The sequence below is a fragment of the Parasteatoda tepidariorum genome, chromosome 8 (assembly GCF_982258835.1).
Source record: "Parasteatoda tepidariorum strain Cologne lab strain chromosome 8, Ptep-v5.0, whole genome shotgun sequence".
Classification (NCBI taxonomy): Eukaryota; Metazoa; Arthropoda; class Arachnida; order Araneae; family Theridiidae; genus Parasteatoda; species Parasteatoda tepidariorum.
In genome coordinates, this window is record NC_141762.1 from 21031610 (window position 1) to 21050666 (window position 19057).

The 19057-nt window shown below is 26.1% G+C and overlaps 1 protein-coding gene across 1 annotated transcript in view; it reads right to left on the reverse strand.

Annotated features, from left to right (window-relative positions):
• Positions 1-222: 222 nt before the first annotated feature.
• Positions 223-19057, reverse strand: part of LOC107438952 (protein Njmu-R1) — a 40658-nt gene continuing 21823 nt past the window's right edge. Inside the window, exons 2-12 of the mRNA XM_043042882.3 lie at positions 18707-18868; positions 18493-18579; positions 14547-14678; positions 14157-14309; positions 11698-11755; positions 7399-7518; positions 6063-6124; positions 5163-5302; positions 4453-4553; positions 1356-1426; positions 223-443 (exon numbers count right to left, since the gene is read on the reverse strand). Of these exons, the coding sequence (XP_042898816.1) occupies positions 293-443; positions 1356-1426; positions 4453-4553; positions 5163-5302; positions 6063-6124; positions 7399-7518; positions 11698-11755; positions 14157-14309; positions 14547-14678; positions 18493-18579; positions 18707-18783 (1152 nt within the window). The 5' untranslated portion in view covers positions 18784-18868 and the 3' untranslated portion in view covers positions 223-292. The remainder of the gene's footprint in view (positions 444-1355; positions 1427-4452; positions 4554-5162; positions 5303-6062; positions 6125-7398; positions 7519-11697; positions 11756-14156; positions 14310-14546; positions 14679-18492; positions 18580-18706; positions 18869-19057) is intronic.

The following is a 19057-nucleotide window of genomic DNA, read 5'->3' on the forward strand; positions in this document are numbered from 1 at the left end:
TATAAATCAGAACAATTTGAAAATGCACCTTATATTTATACAGCCTAAAATTCTTCATTTTCAATAGATAACCCTTGAATTTTAGTAAAAATTCAAGGATTTTGATTATAAGACATAAGTATAAAGATGTATTTGACTGCAACCAGTCAAGTAAACCAGACAAATTTGAGAATGACATAATCACATCAAACATAAAGTAAAAAAAATAATAATTGCAATAAATACACAATGATAATTTATTACTTCAAAAAATGTACAAATCCATTTAATAATAAATAATTTAAAACAAAGGTCACGAACTTTCTGTACGCTCATCTTGTATAAAATCTTGAAGGCATTTAATGACCTCTAGAATATCCTCTTCATTTCCAACATGAGCTTCTCTTTTAACATGATAAAGCAATATTTCATCATATCCAGATGCTTTTAGAAATAGATAAGCGCTGCAAATATCAGAGGTATTCATACATTAATTATGATATATATATATATAATTATAAAATAAAATAAATTAATAAATTACTATTTAGAAAGGATGGTATGGTGGGTAAAGAAATTATTCATTATTTTCAAAATTTAGAGATGTAATTTTACAGGATGATATTATTACAGTTTTTAAAAACATTCTAACGCACTTGTTACATAAAATTTGTTGGGGCTAAGAAAAAATATAATACATATAATAACATTAAGGTTATAGTTAAAATTAAGGGAAGGTAAAAGCATTTTTCTACTAGGTTACTATTGAAAAAACAATTTATTATTAAGTGATTTTATACCATTGCTTAAGCTTGATTTTTACAGTGAAAAGACCGACAAAGTTTTAGGTAACTAAAAAATTTTAATTCTTTTTCTCTAAGTGCTAAAAACACATAAGTTGTTAGCACTACGTTTTTAATATTAATTATTGTAATATTTATAAATAAATTTAATTGCGAAGTTTTCTATTTGTGTTTTAACTATACACTTAAAATAAAATTTTCTCCTAATGAAGCTAAGTAAAAAACATATAGCCTTTAATTTAAAAACCATTTTAAGAAGAAATTATATAATGAATTTCTTACAAATTCTTAATAAAATCTGTAAATTACCAGCAGTTGAAATAATCAAAAGTGTTTAAAATGTTATATCTAATTTCTTCAATAATGTTTTTTTTTTTTTTAAGAAAAGGTATGAAGTCTGGCAAACAACGATTTTCATACAAGCATTTATTCCAAAAATCTTCAAACAAGAGTCAGAGCTTATTCATTTTAATTCTAAAAACATATCCCCTTCAGTACTACATTAGTGTATTATAAACTGAATTAAATCACAAAATAAATAAATAAATAAAAAAGTATGGAAGAAATACAAACTTGAATAGGGCGTAGTAATCATTTACAGCTTTTTGAAGAAGTCTTTTTAAATTATTCAGATCTTGAATTGTCTGCAAGAAATTAAGATCTCAATGTTATTCCTTAAACCCTAGAATACCAGGACATATTAATTTCATGTACTTTAAGATAAAGCAGAAAATATATTATTTTTTAAATTTGATAAATGAATATCGTAGGTAAAACTTTTGGCATAATTAATAATTTATTTTTGTATTTAACTTTTATTTATTATGGGAAAACTTAAATAAGTGTATAAAAATTACTATACAATCTAATGTAGATAATTTGAAATTATTTCATTATTGGAAATATCAGAGTTTCAGTCTACTTTTCAAATCCCCAAAATTTTACGAGAATCAGGGGGTCGATGTTTATACCCACAATAAAGTGAGACATTTGATGTTTGTAAAATATTGATGTACTATAGGCTATCAGATAAACATAAATAAATCTATATTAATTTACCCTATTATTTTTAATATGTTATCTACAATTAATTTTTCGTTTCTTTTTAACATTTTTTGTAAATATAAAGCTGTTTTGAGAATTGCTTAAAATTACATTCAGAAAAAAAAGTCAAGATAATTTATTCAATAGTATTTTAAAATACATAACGCAATGAAAACTTTTAAACATAGCAAAAAGCTACAAATTTAAGGGTTCCAGAACATCATCTCTGTCGGATATGCATCTTTATTTTATCATTTTTATTTAAGTGGCCTTAAAGTTGCACAATGGGCTATTGGCGACGGTCTGGGAAACATCCATGAGAATGATCTGGAGATAACACACATGCATCACATCCTGTTTTATAGTGAGGACACGTTCACACTCCAACCATCCATCCCCGGAGATCATAATTTTGACTTGAACCAGAGAATGATCCATCTCCAATCCAGTATCCCCGAACATATTGATTTGTTAAGGAAACTTGAAGGACTCAGTGATCTGTGCAGATTTAATGTGAACCAGTCGCCATTTTGCATACAGGAAGTTTTCAGCCGGCGAGGATTGAACTCACGACCTCTTGGACATGGGCCCAACAACCCATATAATCGAGTCTGATGAAAGTATAGGCCAGTAACATTTTTGATGATGTCAGAAAATTCATTTATTGCTGTCCAAAAAGCATCATATGAAGCACAACACAAAAGTCACGGTGGTAAAGTGGTGATCGGGAGCGGGAAGTGGCAATCTCTAGAACGCACTGCTCAAGCATTCTGTAGTTGAATGCAACGCTTGAAAAAAACCATATCTCCGGAAAATCATTTTGGTTCAGGATTCAGAGAAAAAAACAAAGCTACCCAGGAAGCATAGCTGGATCATTTTGATGAGACACCATCTACAAAACCTCTCACAAAGCCATTCAGAAATTGTAACAATGGCATCCCTCAGCATAATGGCGGGAGTGATGTTGAGAAATCATTTTAGTAAAAAATAAAATAACAGTGAGATATGATATGCTCTGCATCATTTCTTCCAAGCACCAAAGAGGGGGGGAACACGGAGCCAAAACTAATACAAGAACCAAATGCCACGAATTGAGAAAAGTGAAGTCTTTTTATAGAAAAATGATAAAGATGAGTTGCAGTTAGTAAAAATTATAAGAGACGGTTAGGACAGGAGTAAAAAGGTAAAGCAAAAGTTAAAATGTTTAAAAATTTAAGGTAGTTACGGTTATGAAATTTAAAAAAAAAGAGAAACAACGGATACCGCGTGGAAACTACAGAGAAAGCCGACCACCTGAGATTCTAGGAATTAAAGGGGAGAGAACATTCCAAAACACTTCAAAAGGGAAAGTGTAAAAATACAAAATTGATTGCAGGGACTATATATATTTCCAATCTAAAAATTATTGAGTGACACAATGCCACAATAATACATTTTAAAATTCAATTGATTTGATTTGAAATATGATAAAATAATGAGCAAATTCTTAAATAATAACAAATAGGAACGTTCTATGACGTTAACAAAAAATTAGAGAAAAAAAAGTCAATAAGAATTATTAAATTATACTGATCACTTCATATGTTAAAATATGCAAATTAAGAACTGTAAGAAAGGTAACTGTAATGAAATGCTCTTAAACACCATCAATGATAATTGAAATAATTCATTCGTCAATGTGAATAATGTTAAGCAAATATGAGAAATAAAATGAAGAATATAGCTAATGCAATATCCACATCTAACTCTATATATTAAAGTAAAGCTTATTTTACCAAAACTGTTTTTTTTTTACAAAAGAATTATGGGTTTTTAAAAGTTTGAAAGATAAAGATAATAGTTTAAATTTTATTTACACATTTTACATACAGTATTAATGGAAAAAAAAAGCTTCACATAATATAAAGATGACTATTGGTTCAAATTATCATATCAGTGATCGGCTGTTAAGAAGATGTCACTTTTTTTAGATTTGTAATTTTTGGCAACAAGAAACAGGTACAATAAAGAAAGAACACCGACGACACATTAAAAGAAAATATTTTTTTAAATTGCACAGAGAAAAACACATCATTTGGCGAAATTATCAAAATCAAAAATCAATTGATTAATAATTGATAATTTGCTTGAATTTACCAAAAATCAAGTCCATTGTCATGAAAAGGATTGCCAAATTAAAATTATTTGGCAAAAGATATCACTTAAAGACATTACTAATTATGGATGACCATTGACCATCTTTAATTTTTAAATAAATAAATAAGTAGATAAAGAAAGACTATCTAGGTATTTATAGAGTTTAATTTCCACTTAACATAGATGGAAAAAGAAATTTAACTATTACTTATCAGAAAGGAAAGGATTAGAGGTTTAAAAATAAGTTACATTAAAGCTAAACTAAACTAAATTAAACAAAAACTAGGAGACACGTAATGCTTCTAATGGCATGACACGTTGCTTCATGTGATTTGTACTAACATCAATTGGTAGGATCCTTGTCATAATTGCCTGAAAATGCCATAATTTTTTAAAACAAAAAGCAAACTGGAATGCTAATAAAAATTTTATACCCTTCTATTTTAATAATTTTATTTTTAATGATAAACATAATTAACATCCAACTTACTTTTAACTTAAAACCTTCTAAGATGCTATGTAAACCTTTAGGATCATTAATGCTGCAATTCTTTAGCTTCTCCGACCATTTAAAACAATAAGGAGTGGATTCTGAAAGTATATGTGAAAATATAAATATTTTAAGAAAAGAAAATTTTTTATAATTTAAATAAATATAACAATGCTTTCATATCAAAATGTAAGTATAGGTTATAAGAAAAACTATAACTATATATGATAAAATTGTTTTCTTACTAGTGTAATTCTATTTTGTAATCAAATCAATCTTAGTTCATTTTTATAATCAAATCAAAATTGCAGAAAGTTTAGTAAATTTTGGTATAAAAGAAACTAAATGAATAAGCAAAAGAAGTAAAGGATCTTATATTTCCTTTTTTAAAAAATAATAATAAGATTTATTTGTGCCATAGTGTAAGCTCTAACTCTATGCTGTTAATTATATGCTCGTCTATTTCTTATTCCTGACTTCATTGATACTGCTTATTTTATGAATGTGTATTACAATTTGAAATGTCCGAAGGAATGTTCATTTTTCTTATATTAATTACTTTTGTATTAATTCAACTTTTTAATTATTTTGGTCCAAGTCAACAATTATAATATATAAAAAGTAAACTCAGTTAGTACTGCTAAAATCAATAAATAAAAATAAAATTAATTGAAAATAATGAAACAAAACAATGAAATAACGTTAAAAACCTAATGATCTGCCTTCGATTTCTATTTTGCCATTTCGTTCACACAGTTTCAAAGAAGAGCGCATTTCTTCAGGTACTTCCGATGAATCATTCAAAACCTCTAAGTTACTAGCTGTCATTGTAGAACAAGCATCAAAAAATCTGAAACATCAACAAAATGAAATTTGATAAATATTAATTTTTAAGAAATTATTTAAAAATAAATATTTTCCTTCCAACTGTTTGCTGTGTTTCTGAACATTCGACAATGACTGCTATCATCATATATATATATATATATATATATATATATATATATATATATATATATATATATATATATATATATATATATATATATATATATATATATATATTATATATATATATATATATATATATATATGTATATATATATATACATAACTTTTAAAGCATAACCATGAAAAAAAATTATGAGTTAAAAAAATGAAAGCAAAATAATTTCAAAAGTATTTTTCACATGCATAAGAAAGTATTTTTTTTTCATTTTGCTTTCACTTTTCTTTGATAAAAACATTCTCCAGACATCACATGAAAAACATTCTCAAATAAATAAACTTATTCATTTTAGAAAGAAGAAAAAAAAGAAATTGTTGGAGAATTTTAGAGTTTACAGGCATAAAAATGTGGATTTACAGGCATAAAAATGTGGATTAGACTCAAGGCTTATTTTATTAATTGTTTATTATATTGATAAATACCAAAGAAATTTTTCGTGTAACTGTTCCACCATTTAACCGAACAAAACACAGTAATATTTTATTTATCGTTTTTGCAGAAAAATCATGGAATAGATTTTCCAGGAAAACATTTATAGTTTAAACATAACTAATGATTTCACCAAAAAAAGTTTGAAATTATAAAACATAGTGAAATTTACCTTTCAAGGTCCCATTTATTATCTTTGTTATCAGTGATAACTTCAACATTACTCCAAAGAGCCTAAATAAAATAAATATAATAGATTTAATCAACATAGAAATAAAACATGTTTTTAATGTCAGATGATTATTAATGGCACTTTTAATTGTTATTATTTAAAAAATTTTATTATTTTTCTACAGGTTAAAATAATATGGATATGAATTTTTCTTTAAAATATACATAGTTCTAGTTCGTCCTAAGACTTTAATAGAAATAAAATTACTGATTAGAATTATTTTAAAACATAAATCCACTTATATATAGATGTCAAGAAAATAAATGTAAGTGCTTCTAGATAATTTTAGAAAAGATAAATGGTTACATTAAAATGCCAAACTATAGGTTAAAACAAGTGCAATAAAATTTTGAGTAAATACAATAATGACATTTTTATGAATACAAAGCCTACCGTTTAATGAGATCACGAATTCAGCATCACAGTGTCTGCCGCCGGCAAAGGCCGATTTGTCAAATTTAATAAATTATTATATACAAAGTCAATAGAGCCGCGATGTCTTAGGGGACAAAGCGTTCACCCTCTAATGAGGTGAATTTTACATCCTGGAAATTTTCATGGTCTTTCCCTCCATGTGACGCAAATGTAGGTTAGTTTCATCAAAAAGTCCTCCATGAAGGTAAATTTTTCCCAATACTTGATCTAGGTGTTCCCTTGTCTTCTGGATTGGGTTCAAAATTACAAGGCTACGCATATTGAACATTAGTAGTCGTAAACCCAAAAGTTGGGTCGGCTGTTCAATGATGGTTATAAAATAAAATACAAAATCAATAATATTTCAATGAAATTATTAATTGATTGAGGAGATGGGCATGAAGCATGACACAACATGAAGCATGGCTAAGTAAGATAGAAGATATGGGTCACTCACTAATGACATGTGATTATCAGCAAATTACATGTCACGTACAAAAATATTAAAATAAGAGCAAAATGAGCAACATGACAATGATAAACAATTATGTAAATTAATAAAAAACAATTCAGGAAATATTAATTTTATATTCATGCTAACTAAGTTTTACAAGATGAAGGGGACTTTAAGGGTACATATACCCAAGTCCTAATGCTAATGACACCTATATTTTGATTCTAAACAAAAGTACTTTAATTTTTTTAATTATTTTAATTGCTTTAAATATAATAAAAACACTTGATACTCTTTCTTTCAAAAATTCTTAATAAATATAAGATACATTAATAATTTTTCAAAGCTCAACTTAAACAAAACAAATCAAAGTCTTCAAGTTTAAAGAAATAATAAATTGGAACTTACAGAAGTAAGAATAAGTGGTATGTCAGTTTCATATTTATTAATAACACGTGCAACATACTCTATGCAATAGTTATACCATGAGTTTAATTTTAGTTTGACATCTTCCCGATTTTTAAAGTCCTAAAAAACAAAAAATAAAACTGTTATGAACTAATAAATTTGTGAAAAGAATACTAATAATTTTTAATAACTACAAAAATTTTTTATTAAATATGTTGAGAAAACTTTAAAAGGCTCCATTTAAAATAATTGCTGAAATTAGGCCTATATTCCCAAAAATAAAATAAAGCATATCAATACAATCTTTTGAACAATAAATTATTTTGTTGCAATTGATAGTAAATTGTAGAGAATCTAAAAACAAATTTTTACACTTCCAAAAAAATATATATAAATCCCTGTCAATAACAGCAATAAATAATAAAACCGTAATTCAATAAAAAAAAATTTTAATACTTTCAGCTAGATAAAATCAAATCCAATTTTTCTAAACAACTTTTTATGAAGATAAGTAAAAGTGTAAATTTAAGTAATCAAATTCAGCCCTAAAAGTTTCAAACATTACATTTATATACTTAAATTATTATTATATTATATAATATAATTATAATAAAAATAATATAATTATAATATATTTATTTTGCAAAATAATTATCTTTAGCTTACTAAATTCAGAAAATGCAGTAGGAAATTTCTTTAGACAGCAAGCAAGATAATTAAAAAATGTAATTAATTTAAAAAAGAAATAGATTTGAAAGAAAAAAATGAATATAAAATGTTAGGATAATATTTAAATTCAGTCAAATATAACCGGTCATTAAGCTATACAAAATACAAAATTTATTTTGGCTAGAACTTTATTATTTTTGAAAATGAGATAATAGTGAAAGGTTATAGTTATGACACATTTAAAAATAGTAAATTTCATAGGATAATAAAACAATGCTATTCAAATCTGAATAAAATACTCAGCTTTATGAGTAGTTTAAAAGTTAATTAAATGTAAAATTTGAATAAATGTTTGCATGATAAATTTAATAAAAAAAATTGAACTTTTATGGAAAAGAAATAACAGAATTTTGTTTTTCAAATACAATTTACTGGTTCAAAAATATAATAATATTAATAATAATTTTTTGTTGTTTAGCCATTTTTAATGTATAATTTTAGAGCTTATCTTAATAAATAAACTGTGCAATTTCAAAACAGATAAATAGTGGGATATTAAATGCTACGAAAAGCATGATTCTGTATACTAAGACTTGATTTAATTTCATGAACAAATGTTTACCTTCACCGATACATGAAAAATCAAACATGATGATACATTAAAAAATATTTAGTGAATAAATTTATTTACAGAATTTGCATAAGTAAATGTGAGATTGTATATATTGAATATAAGTACTCTTGCATGCAATTACATGCATGAAAGCATTTGGATACATAAAAATATAACTGTGAAAGTTAAATGTTTCAAACTATTAGTAGTTATTGTTTACACTCCATGCAAACTTACCCTTATTTGAAACAAACTTCGTTAAATGTTTCTCCTAGTATAAAAATAAATTTTAATTATAATTTCATACCTGTTCAATTAAATAATTAACAAAAAAAAATAATAATGGTCAAAGTTTATTTATTTCATTGTTTTTTAAAAAGCATATTTCCATTTTTATAAATTTAAAAGGTTGTCTTTGAACATCCTTTTCTTTTCCTTTTAGAAAACTGATTTTTAAGTGTCATGCTATTAAGTAACTACATTGTATAACAACACAAAAACTACCGTTGTTAGCTAAAAGACTATAATAATGAATTTTTCCTTCATTTCATATTTTCAATGACATCTGGCAAAAGCAAATATATATTTTTGTGAATTTATTCAAAAGGGCTAAAATTAGAAAATCTTAATAATTTTACAACAAAACCCAGAATATAAAAACAGCGTCTTTACAACGTAATACTTAGATAAAATTTCTATAAGAATAAATATCTATTCTGAAAAAGCTTGTTAAACATGATAATATTCTGGTAAATAAGAGTAAACACTGATAAAAAATTTTGTCTTACTTAGAAATTCTATAGAAATAGAAAATAAGATTGGATAAATAAAAATATATTTAACTAATGTTGTATTGAATTAAAGCCTTAATCCAGGCAACAGGAAATACTAACAATATGATCATATAACAGAGAATTATTAATAAAATTTATTTAAAAAAACAATAATTTTCATCTTATATAGTTAAATTATCGGGAGGGAAAAGATTCAAATTATTATAATATGATTAATACTATAAATGCTCTCAAAACTAAATTAAAATTTAAGGTGCAAAGCTCAATATTTCTAATATTCTTTCAAATATTTTGGGAAAAAATAACTTAGTCACTTAGACTAATAAAATATTTGTCATTGTGTGAAAGCCTAAATCAAAACATCAAATCTTTATAATGTAATGTTTTAATTTAAAATAGTAAAATACAGTATTACTGAGATTAGTATAAAAATAATGCACTCAGTTACTTAGAAATATAATTTTATCTTCAATGTTTTCATTATATTGGGAAAAATACTAACATATAGGGTTCGAATTACACTAAAATCAAAGGTTATTAAAACAATCGACAAAATCAAACTGGTCAAAAACTCAGTAAAAAAAGTATTTGATTCTTCCAGAAGCATTATATTTTTCTCATTTTTGAAACTGAGGAGAAAAATTTTACTATAATTTTTTTGTATTTCTATCTCATTCTTGTACATAAAGTATCTTACAAAAACACTTTTGCCATAAAAGTTGAAAATAAACATTGAACTTTTTCTTTTTAAAATTAAACAAAGGCATTGGCAGAAAGATTTCTAGTAAATAGCCACAACAAGCTATAATGAAAGACAAACACATTTATTTTTATTGATGGTGCTATTCATGCATATAAAAGTTAGCTAATAGCTCACACTGTAGGAAATATTTGTTGTCAAAAATAAAATACTGTTTCTTTTTTTTTTCATTTTGAAAATAAATGTTTTTGATGACAAATTTTTTTCTTATAAAGGTTAAAACAATATTTTGGTTAAAAGCACAACAAATCTATTGATTTTTTAGAGTGATTCAAGTTCCCTGAATTTACCAATGCTAAGTGGATATTCTGAAAATAATCTAGTATGAAGTACAACACAATAATAAAAATACAGTGCTGGAAAAAAGTATTAAGTCACCGAAGAAGGTGATAAAACCTGAGAAGAAATTATCTTTATGGTTTTATTTTACAATACAGTAATAGATTATGACATAATAAAATCAAAAACGAAATGAAATTAATAGCAAAATACATTACACACTACTTCATGTTCACAATAAGATTTCAACACAAAGTTGGAAAAAAGTATAAAGTCGGCACAATTATTAAATAAGTGATCAATGTGATATCTTTTATTTTCGATTACATTTATCAATCTAGCATTAAAAGAACCCAGATAAAGTTTGTAAAATGCTGTTATCAATATTGTTTCCAAGACATCTTGATTGCATCAATCAAATCCTACTAGCTCCAGAATTTTCAGTCCCATCAGTAAACATCTCTTACTAGCATGCCCCAAAGGTTTCCTACCGGATTCAGATCTGGGCTACGAGATGGCCACTAAAGGGATTTAACCTCATTAGCTTTCACCTAGGATTTAGTTGAATATGAAGTATGGACGACTGCCGCATTGTTCTGTTGGAACATCCAGTCCTCGGACATCATAAGAGGAGCAACAGATAATAAATTATCTCCCAATGTATTTGGACATATAAGAACCATTCAAGTCCATTTCTTTAAAAGCTACTGCATGTAAACTACAAAAATCTTTCTAAATACAACGCGGATTTGCTTCATGCACTGAAGCAAGCTCTTTTCTTGCATTTTTTTTATGCCAGATAATAATATAATTGGTATTGACTTTACACTTTTTTTTCCAAGTTCTTTTTCAGATTAAAAATAAAATTTTCATGCATCACAATAAGGCTCTACATTTCCAAGTAAAAAAGAAATTTGCATATCAAGCCAAAACAGTGGTGCTTTATATTTGGCGACTTTTTGCTCAGCTTTATTTTTTTCTAGCACTGTAACTATAAATTACTGCACAACACAGATAGAACACATATTAGTAAAAATGTGTTTGATATAGCTTAAAAATTTTTTAATTGAATATACTTAATTGCACTTTTTTTAATTCCATTTACAACAATTAAATATTTTAACATCAAATAATTCATAAATATAGGAAGTAGATGAGTTACAAATAGTTATTAAAATTATTACCTCAGGATCCAATAGATTAACAAAAGTGCAACAGAAGGCATTCAGCTCTGGACAAAAAGTAAATAAAAAAATTAAGGTTGCAATAATCAATCAGAAAAGTTCATAATTTTAACATGATACAAAATTTTCGAAATACATTAGTATCAAATAACACATTTTTCATAATATTTTTCTATTTTTACTTTTTATAAAACATCTTGATTTATTTTATTTAACATTGCACAAATTATGTGAAATATCCACACATGATGCAAACTATTCTTTTTTCTCTTTAAAAAAAAAAAAAGCAGAATTTCAATAATTAATCTTAACTTTAAATAAAAAATTAGTATATTTTCTATTTATTACTCAAGACAAATATTCTGATTATTAATAATTTCATACAATCATAAATAAATTTAAATTCATCAAAATTCATTATTCCAGCAAATAGCACTTCAATTTTCCAAAGTCAGCACAAATAAATTTTTGCACTAAGACTTAGAAGAGAAACAATAAAAAAATTTTGAATTACATTCAAAAAAATTCTTGAGTCAAAGCAAGCACATTTGAGATGATAAAAAATGTAAGAGACATTTCTACTCGAGTACCTAATATGTGTCTGCTGGATGAAAAAATATGGTTTTCCGAAAAGAGTAATTAGTGAGCTGCAATAGCAATAAAATATATAATTTACTTTGAAAAGAACCAAGTGAAGTTATGCTGCTCAAACTTAAAATATAAAAAAAACTATGAATATGCCTTATAAAGCAACAAATTTAAATGGAACAAAAAATTATGCCTGAAGATGACACAAAAATATTAAAAAAAAGGAACAAATAAATAAAGAACAGTAATGAAGTGATTAGCCTATCTAAGAATCATGGTAGGTACTCATATTTATATCACGAATATTACGCTACTTTTTTTTATTGTTTTCAACTCTTTTGAGGAGTTAAAAGCAATAAAAAAATATAAAATAAGAATAAATTAAAATAAATAAATGATTAAAAGCACTTCCAGCAAACAGATAAACAAAAAGACAACTCAGTAAAAAGGTATCATTGCTATTAGAATAAGCTTGCATAGATTTTTAAAATACACATTAAAAATATGTGTTTCCATTTTTATTTGAGAAAAGCTCAACAAAAAAAAAATTTATAAATTTCAGCAATTGAATGCTGAGTTTAATGGCAAAAAACACATGAACGAAATACTGCTATGAAAATGAAAAGCTAGAACAGTACGAGATTCCTGTTATTAAATTTTGTTGACATTTAAAAAGACAGATATTAAAGCTGTTAAATAACTTTTGGGCACAAGAGTGTGCATATGACAACTAAATTATTCTATTTAGTGAATAAAATTACTAAACACTTTAATTAAGTGCATATTTAATTACTCATTAGTAAATGAATCAGATTATAAAATTAGTTAATTTAGTATAGAGTAACAACTTATGTAGACAAACTAAATATGTTGATTAGCTGTCTAAGTTGAGTTTAAGAGTTAAAAACAAAAGTGGCAAAAACAACCAAATTTCCCCACATGTTAACTACTTGTCCAAGTGTAGCATCATATTGTTGTCCCACAAGTTGCCAACTTACACTATAATCTGATTTATCGATTCATTTTTCAAAAAATGTTTTCTACTAACTTATATAAATATTTCAGGCTTTAATTATAACAAAACAATTAAGAAAAACAAACATGAACTCTCTTTTCATTTTATTCCTTAGTTCAGAGATATAGATATTAGTTTATGTAAATTTTAATTAATACAAATATTAGTAAAGCTATTTTTCAATATCTTTAACACAATGTAATGAAATATATCTAATTAATGTGTATAATATAAGATTACTTAACTTAAAGGCTTAAGAAAGGTCTTAAAAATGAAAAATTAACTAAGGTTTAGAGCAAATTAAAAAAAATTATGAAATAAAAATACTCTATATCCATATATGTAAGTTGACCAATTGAACAAGACGATCCCCTATTTTCGATTACAAGATAGTAAAAAACAAAATATGAAAATTTCTAAAATTAAAAAACCTGAAAAAAAGAATCATTAACAAAGTTTTCTCAAGTTAAAAATATTTCAGATTGTTCTATCTGGATATGATATATTTGCTCTCAAATTATTAGGCATAACATTACTGTGAATCTGGATGTTCCGGAATCTACAATGCTTTAAAAGTTTTCATTGTGTTATATTTTTTTAAACTTCTCTTGAATAAATTTTCTAACCCCTTTTTTTCTAAATGCAACTTAAAGTATTGATCCCAAAAAAATCTTTATATATAAAGAAAATATGATGAGAGAAAAGACATAACAGTGTCAACCCCCTGATTTTCATAAAATTTTAGAGGTTTGAAAAATTTACTTATACACTGGGATATACTCTGCATATATAAAACAAAAAATAGAACCTTAATTAAAATCTATCTAAAATATTAAATCAAATATTTTAAGGATATGATTCCATAATTTTATCATTTTCGGGTGCAATCATACAGATGAAGAAAGTATATTGCTTAGAACCATCTCCTCCTATTTCATCTTCGGTTGTCAAAACAGCATTTTTTGATAGTCTGTGGAAAAAACAGCCAAAGGTATCTTCTGATTCTTCACTGAAATAGAATTAAATAATAAAATTTATACCATTAATAAGTGAACAAAAACCAAAAAAAAAAAAGAAGAAAAAGAAAAGAATAGGAAAAAAAAAGCAAAGAAACAAGAGTACAAAGATAAAAATGAAAGAGCAATTGTAACAATACTATGTTTAGGATCAGGATACAGTATAAATTAAGAAGCATTTAGAAATGAATTTTAGGTTTCAAATTAATAAAATAAAGTTTCATGACAACCTGGAATGCAGAACTGCATATTTTCCTTCATTTTCAAACTTCAAATCTTCACGTGATGAAAGCACATTAAGAAGATAGCAACGCACAACCGTTTCCTGTGTTGCATCAACATTCCCTTCTAAAAGTGATAAGCTAAATATTTGGGAGAAAAAATTTTTAGAAACAAGAAGTGTTATTTGGACAATATTGCATGCAATGTTTATTAGGATTAATTTCAGCAAATAGGTTATTTTCAGGCAGTGATAATAGTAAGAAAAAAATTATGTCAGAAAGTTTTTATTTTTGATAATAAGATAGAAAGAAGATAATTAACTAGAAAAACATAGAAGTTACACTAAATATTTAAAAAAAAAATACAAAATGATAATATGGTGTGAGAATAATAATTTTAGTTATATACATGATTAAAATAATAATTTTATTGTATATATTTTAAAGTATATGCAGGGGCATGTCTAGGTTTTTTTGAGAGATACCTATTTTGTTGAAATTTAGATATAATTTGAGAAAATTAAAAGCTAGATTGAAAATTCGACCCCAAAACATGGTAAAATAAGACAGTATGTTCAAAAATTGTCACTACAAATGAAAATCATTTATGTCTGGTAAAATTCTATATATTTTCCCCCATATATTAAAAAATAACTTTGCTATTGTGAAATTTCGAGCTAAACATTGTATCCAAATTTAAAAAACCACTGTCCATAGTTAAATTTCAACTTGCATAACAGTACTAAAAGTTATTTTCATAATGAGAAAATTTTCGATTAGGTCATGAAAAAAAAGTTTCAAAGGGAAAACAATTTTTCATTAAAAAAAAAAAAAAAGATGGTCTGTTAGAATAAATTTACTATAATGTTAAAGATGATGTTTGAATGTTTAGAATGATGTTCAAATTTTGACTTCCTGTGTAGTTTATAGAGAGAGAACCTCGTTGCTTCATTTAAAAGAAACTCTGGGAATTATAGTTTTTTTATGGGGATACAAAAACAAAATTTTAAGAGGCGGAGAATCTTAGAATTTGCTTTTATCAAGTATTTTGTGAAACTACCGCTTTTTCTAACGTTGAATTTGTGAAGGTACCGCTAAACGGTTGTAAATTTGCTATGGACAGATCCCTGATATGTCAGCCCTAAACAGTTTTAAAACATGACAAAGTAAAACAAACAAATATTTTAACTAGTTTTTCAAAACATTAGAATTAATCCCTCACAAAAGTGTCATTTTTTTCAGAGCAAAAGAATTATAATAGTAAGGGAATGAGAAAATAAGCATGAAAAGCTTTAGAAGTTCCTACCCACAAATAAAATTAAAGTATATATTCTTCAACCATCCCATTTGAGGAAATTAATACATTATAATTTATTTTTAGAAAATAAATTTACTTTAAAAGAGGGAAAGAGATTATCATCTTAGCACTTTTCCAATTTACTGATTCAGTTTCTTTTTAAACACTTCCAATTTGTTTTGCTGAAACTGAAATTTGTTTTGCAATTTTATCAGAACATGCTCCTAGTAGATTATGAACACTGTTTTTACTCGAATAATATTCCCATCAATCGAAAACATTTTGAATTGCTATGAGTAAGAAGATTACACGAATTATGAATTTCAAACGTTTTTGCTAAATAAAAGACCAAAAGATTAACTTAAAAACATAGAAGTCACACTATGAACAAGTATTAGTTTTAAAATAAGAGTGCACAACCTTTTTGAGTGAAGGACCACTTGGCCAGCAGGAAGATTAATGAAAGGCTACATGCATATTTAGTCATGTTAATGTCAAATATGATAATTTTTATATAAATATTATTATGTTCCAAGCATTCAATATTTTTGCAAACCTAATAACATGTTTACAGAAAATTGAATACTTTTAATTATTTGAATTTATTTAAAACTAAAAAAAACAGAATTTTTTTTTAAAAACTTTTTCCATTTTTCTCAATAATTATTTATGTATATATATACATATATGTAGAGTTTCAGTGTCATAGTGTAATATTTGAGCAGATTGCATCATCCATCATCATGTAATACTCCAGAGAATTTCATCATCTACTTCCTCATTAACCGGTGCCAACGAGTCCCGAATTCATAATTAACTCTTTCTTCCGTACAACAATCTAATTTCATATTCACATTCGATTCGACGACACTGCGAGAAGGCGGCTCTCACCAACCATGTCACCATTAAGCTTATTTCCTTTTTTTTCCTATTAAATGTTAAGTTTGATTAATAAATTATTGTTTCTATTTCTTCTTATGCTCCGCAAACTCCTACATATATATATATGAAAAATATAAAAAGAAAAATAATAAGTTTATATTTAACAAAAATATAATTTAATCAGTTTTCACCAGGCTAAGTAAAATTAAATCTTACGTTTAAAAAAAAATGATAATAACTCTAAGCGAACAAAACTTGAATAAATATGCTTCACATTTAAGCCCTATGACATCACAAATTAAAAATACTTTTCACTGAAAAGGGAAAAACTGCTCAGTACATTTTTGCTTACATTTTTATAGATGCCTTTTATCCTAAAGATAAAGTAAACAAGAAATACAATTCTAAATCCATAGACCAAGCTAGGTAAACCATCAACAAAAGTCACATCACTGTTAATGAGGCATTTTGCGATTAACCCCTTAACGCACAGATTTTTTGGAAAAAAAATCAATTTTTTGATGTAAAAAAACACACTTTAGAACAAAGCTTCCATCTGTTGCCGCTCCTGGTTCAACTTTTCTTTTGGTGGACAATTTTGATATACTGTGCTTTTTTTCAATGGAAAAAGGCTATATTTTATTCTTGAATAAATAAGTGTTATAGCTTACAATCCTATGTAAATGATAAATATCAATAAAATGATTTTTTTTTCTTACCTTTCACTTTGTTATATTCGAGTATGAAAAATTATAGCAGCGTAAAATACAATGTCGCTCGAATTATCCCCAGTGTGCACAGTTTGGTCTGTTTAGCACGCTCGAGTTAACTCGAGAGCACAAGTTAAGGGGTTAAATAAACAGCGTATAGAAAAAGACATACAGTTAGTTTATATAATCACTTTAAAATGAAACATTTCATTTGCGAAATACAAATGGCAAAATTGTTTTGACTATTCAATTTCTTAACAACCAATTTTTTTCACATAATGAAGGATGGTTTTGCTGTCACAAATGGGGAGATTTTCGTATCGTGATCTGTGGCAAAATAATCGCCAAGTCTTGGAAACTTCCGGGCAATGACCTGCGAGAAACTAAAAAAAACATCAAAGAAAGGGATCAACTCAAAAGGTATAACTCGTAGCCACCCCCAGGCAAACATCGACATGTTTTTTTTTTTAAATTTTCAAGTTTAAAATCTATTTGGCACCTTGGGGATTGTAGTTGGCGCAACAGATCACGATACGGAAAGATCCCCGTCACAAACTATATAGTGAATAGTAACTTGTTGCGAGTTTAACTATGGTTTCCAGTTTATACATTACTATACACATTTACCTGGAAGACATTTCACTCAAAAAAATTATATTACAATGAAATCTAAAATGAAATGCTTTAATGCCAAAATGTAATCAGATTTTAGTTTCCAATTACCAATAGATAAATTAAATATAAGTAATTAAGTATATGCCATTAAAAATAACAAATGAATTACTAAGGGGTATATTAAAACTTGTATCTTTAAAGTATGCATAACTGGTTGAAAGCTTTACAGATATTTAAATCATATCACTCAAAAAAATTTATTCATTGTGCAGTTAACATAAAAGTGATTTGAAATCTGAAAACTTATTAAGTCAGACATAATAATATTAACCCCTTCTAAAGATAAAACTTCTTTTAGATTGGATTTTATAATTTTATCATTATAAATAATTCACAAAATTCGTATCTCCTTCAATGCAAAATAGATATTTGTAATAAATAAAAACTTTACCAAACACTGGGCTCATCACAATCAGTTTTAGGCGAAGTTGAATCTTTCTTCTCATTGCTAGGTTTATTTCCAGAAATCGATGCATGCCTGAATCAACAAAAAACATATATACTCAACTTTATAAGTTTCGATAATAACGAAATAACAAAACGCAACTCTTAAGGTGACATGAAACAAAATAAAAGAATGAAATGTCAATGTTAAGGTTTCTTACTTTTTATTATTACATAGATAAAGTGCATATCTACTCTCGCATTTTTGTTGTTGGGAAAATTCCACTTTAGATTCCATGAAATCTAGCTAAACAGTTCGGCTGCTAGAAGACATATTTATTTATGATTTCAATTTACATCCTGACGTCTCCGGCTATCTATTTCTGTTAAATGAAAACGCTTTAGTGATCAGTTGCCATTTAGGAAATATTAAAGCTTTAAATACCTTTTCAAAATCAATATTAATCACAAACATTACCATAACAACAATTGATTAATTATTTTGTTCTCAATCATTACTAATTAGTTATTTTTAATCCTAATGTTGCAATAAAAAGTAATTATAAGTATTT